Raw genomic sequence first — 3895 nt, 5'->3', positions numbered from 1 at the left:
AGTGATCAAATTGAAAACGAGTCTTTCGCAGGCATACTTTCGCGATGTAATGGGTAGCACAACGTGGAACCGTGTTTACTTATGACGTCCTCAATAGTATGTTGGCTGATATGCATAAAATTAAGTATTTACTGAAAAGTAAAAACTTTAAGTAAAAGCAAATGCTCAATAGTAAATATAGTGAACCAAGAGCTATAAGGTTATATGGCCATCATAAAAGTAGTTGACCGCAAATAAATACCCCCTTTGTGTGGTTCGCACTAAGCTTACCGGTTGGCAATAAATCATCTTCTAAACATTTCTTGCTGATATTTAACAGGGCCGGCTTTCAAAGCGAGTGGTTATTTCCGAACCCTCAGCGGCTACAGGTAGTAAAGAAATAGTGGAGTGGTGGATTTTCATATTTAGTGAAAGCCGCCCCTGAACGAAACCACAAGAGCCGGTCGAGCTGCAGTGGACACGTTATTTACGACCCTAAAACTTTTTCTATTGTAAACAACTTAACTTCGACACAATGGGATGATTTTATGATGGCCATATAACCTTATAACTCTTGGTTCACTATACTAAAAGTAGAAGTTCTTACTAAAATTCGTATGCATAAACTTATACTTATACTATTAAGTAAATACTTTAAATTTTCCAGTAAATACTTAGAATTAAAAAAAAAATAGGCGGTGTTACTCAATGATGACAAAATCTTCCCGACATTAAAGCCGTGTGTGCGTATTTTGTAAGTGAGACCTACATAAATCCCCCTATTCTATTAAAATGAGTTCTTCTGAATCTGAATCAGAAATTATAGAATCTGCCGAAAAGAGTAATAAGCAAGAACAATTTGTTTCATTGCTTAAAAAGTGGCCGATTTTATTAAGTAAGTCGCAAACTCCAGCGAAAAGAGTACAAAAGAAGGAAGCTTTAAAAGAATTTTCAAATGCTTACGTAAATAATTGTGGGGAACAACTCACTCACGAAAAAATATTTAAAAAAATTAACAATATGAAGACGGAACTAAAGAAGAAATCAGATATGAATAGGACCGGAAATAAAAAAAACGTGCTTAAATCCTGGGAGGAAACCTTATTGAAATTAATAAATGGCATTAATGAAAAAATCCCACGATTTATCGAATTCCAGGTATGTTAACGTTTTAATGACGTTATTACTTCGATGATGTGTGCAAAAATTTATAGCAATAATGTTATCAGGTGCTGCAGCTGCCGGAACTTCGCAAGAAGTGGAGGCAGTAGAATTGAATTCCGCCCATACTTTGCCATTGCCACCCAAAAGAAAGTGTACATCTACAGAACTAGCAGCAGAAACGGATGAAACTAGAGTTCTATCGCTTAGCGAGTTGCAAAGGCTAGTGTTATTGGAACAGTTAAAATTAATAATTTTGTACGTCGTTAGAAGAGTTTTTTCTGTTGTTTCTGTTTTATTAAAATAAATATGTTAGTAAAAAAAAAATGTTCTTTATCTTTGGGCATACAAAATTTGAGCCAATCCATTTCTGCGTTGAATTCCTTGAATTGGATTGTGGTTTTCGTGTTCTACAATTTCATCATCTTCTTCAAGAGGAATATCAGGAAAGTCGTTTACATCATTTACAAATTTAGAAACGTTATGCAGAACAAAACAAGAAACTATCAATTTTGGTATTCTAGACAAACGAACCCTAATATCATTCATCAAAATTGGAAATCGTTTTTTCACTTGACCGAAACATCTTTCGATAATCACTCTGTTTCTTTTGTGCATGTTATTAAAGTGTATTTCAACCTGGTTTCTTGGGTTTCTGTAGGGAGTTATCAACCAAGGAGCAACGGCATAACCCGAGTCACCTAAGAGGATGGCTTGTCCTTGGTATCCCGAAATAATGGGTAATACTGAAGAATTTCTCCAAATTCTACTATCATGCACAGAACCTGGCCACGTGGCATCAACACTTGTAAACCATTCTCTGCTATTACATGTAGCTTGTACGTTTATTGAAGCAAACTGCTTCCTGCATAATATGTATTCATCTCCATGTTCTAATAGTATATTAAAAAACGAGTTTCATAAGGCAAATATTGAGGCACGAATCCAAGTTTATAGAACGAGCGGCGAAGCCGCGAGTTATATAAAGGATGAGTGCCTCAATGGCCTTATGAACGAGTTATTTATACTATTTTTTCTACCGCACACGTTTTTTCCCAAAATTTAATTGAAATTTGCATTTTTTTTAATCTGGGGACTTTTGTCGTGGTTGGTGATGAGTTGGTCTGACACTAACCACGAAATATTTGAGGTTCGAATTTTCACAACAACAACTGTAATTCGAATCAATCCGAGTTTTTGTAATTTAAAATTGGTTGAAATGTCTTGTGAAGAAGTTACGCGTCCGGAAATATGGGAAATTTTAAGTTTACATTTGCCACTGACATTCACCTGACATTTCTCGTCATGGCTGCCAATCTTACCGATCTAAATTACACCAGATCTATTAAAGAACGCCTTTCCGCTATTAACGAACTGCAGTGACGTCATTTGCGTGCGTTAATAGCTCTATTAGAAAACCAAAAAACGTGGGCGGTAGAAAAAGGTTTTTTAATTTTAATCTGAGTGCAATCTAGAGCGCCAATAACAAAAGGAAAATTAAATGCTTCTTGCCATTGGTGTCTAGCTGCGTCGATTTCAGCCTGTTCTGCCGGAAATTGAATCCACTGATTTACCTTTTCGTAGATGTTTTCACTAACAAATTTTACGGTTCTGGAGACTGAACTTTGATGGGTACCACTGTCCTCACCAACACCAACTTGAAAACCAGGATCACCGACATACCTTAAAAATATTTGTATTTTTTGTTTTGGTGTCAAAGCACCTCCCCTTCGTTCATTGTTTTCGCCCAAAAACACGTCGGCTAGGTTACTCTACGTTGTCTTCTTCAAATCGGTACATAGCTTTATAAGTAGAAGCACCAGCTTGCCTTCTAGCCTTATAAATTTTTCGTCGCCGAATGGGCAGCATGAATTGAGCCATTTTGAACTTTATTCACGTCAATCAATTCACGACTCATGATAATTTAATTTAATTTCTCTTAGAACAAATAAAACAGTAACTGTTAAAATAAGATCGATTTTGGCAAATGGCGAGGCTGGTACCTGCTAAGATAAGAGTGATTTTGGCAAATGTGATACCCTCTAAGAAAAGAGAGAGAGGGTGGGCGGTACAAATACTTGCTAAAATAAAATTGACTTTGGCAAATGAGATACCTTCTAAGAAAAGAGAGGCCGAGTAGGTGGGGCTAGTACCTGTTAAGATAAGACTGCTTTTCACAAATGAGATAAGATATTTAATTAAATTATTATAAGAAAAGACACTAGGGGCTCCAAAGCATTTTCAAATTCTTTCTAAACAGGAATACCTAGAACTTCAAGATTGTTTTAAATTTTTGAAAAAAAAAACAGGCTTCCAAAATTTACTCAAAAACAGGTCAGGTCAGAATTTTCCAAAAATAGAACACCAAAGTCACCCAAAATTGTTTTCAAGCATCTCATACAGCAGCTTGAAAAAAATTAAGTTTTAACTTGTGAAATCAAGTAGATACTATTTATTATGCATATTGATCTGAGTATTTACTGGAAAATTTAGTAAATGCTGGAAAAATTTTAACCTAGCTAGCATGTAGTATATACTTTTTAGTATAAACTAATTTTTATGCATATAAACACTAGTACATACTTAAAATTTTCAGTATTAAGTATTTACTAATTTTTATGCATATCAGCCGTTGTTTTTTTTTTTCAAAAGCCCATCACCTGTTGTATTCCGCTGCACTAAATTATTACTATTATTACATAGCGGAATATAAAGATATATATCTAACAGTTGCACTGCTAAAAAATCAAAACAT

General features: G+C 34.9%; 1 protein-coding gene across 1 annotated transcript; it reads right to left on the bottom strand.

Moving 5' to 3' along the window:
* Nucleotides 1–1473: 1473 nt before the first annotated feature.
* LOC135137325 (putative nuclease HARBI1) lies at nucleotides 1474–3021 on the bottom strand. The gene is made up of 2 exons (XM_064066949.1): nucleotides 2912–3021; nucleotides 1474–2005 (listed from the first exon to the last, which is right to left on the bottom strand). The coding sequence occupies exons 1-2, from the start codon at nucleotides 3019–3021 to the stop codon at nucleotides 1474–1476; spliced, it is 642 nt and encodes a 213-aa protein (XP_063923019.1).
* Nucleotides 3022–3895: the final 874 nt, after the last annotated feature.

The sequence above is a fragment of the Zophobas morio genome, unplaced genomic scaffold (genome assembly GCF_036711695.1).
Source record: "Zophobas morio isolate AGI-343-1 ecotype UQ-CSIRO unplaced genomic scaffold, CSIRO_AGI_Zmor_V1 ptg000029l, whole genome shotgun sequence".
NCBI lineage: Eukaryota > Metazoa > Arthropoda > Insecta > Coleoptera > Tenebrionidae > Zophobas > Zophobas morio.
Note: the sequence above shows the minus strand (reverse complement) of the source record. Positions and strands in the feature narration are given on the sequence as shown.

Coding starts and splice junctions, on each gene's coding strand:
- LOC135137325 (XM_064066949.1), bottom strand. CDS start 3,021: ATGGCTCAATTCATGCTGCCCATTCGGCGACGAAAAATTTATAAGGCT. Junction 2,006..2,911: donor TTTGAAGAAGACAACGTAGA/GTAACCTAGCCG, acceptor CATATTATGCAG/GAAGCAGTTTGCTTCAATAA.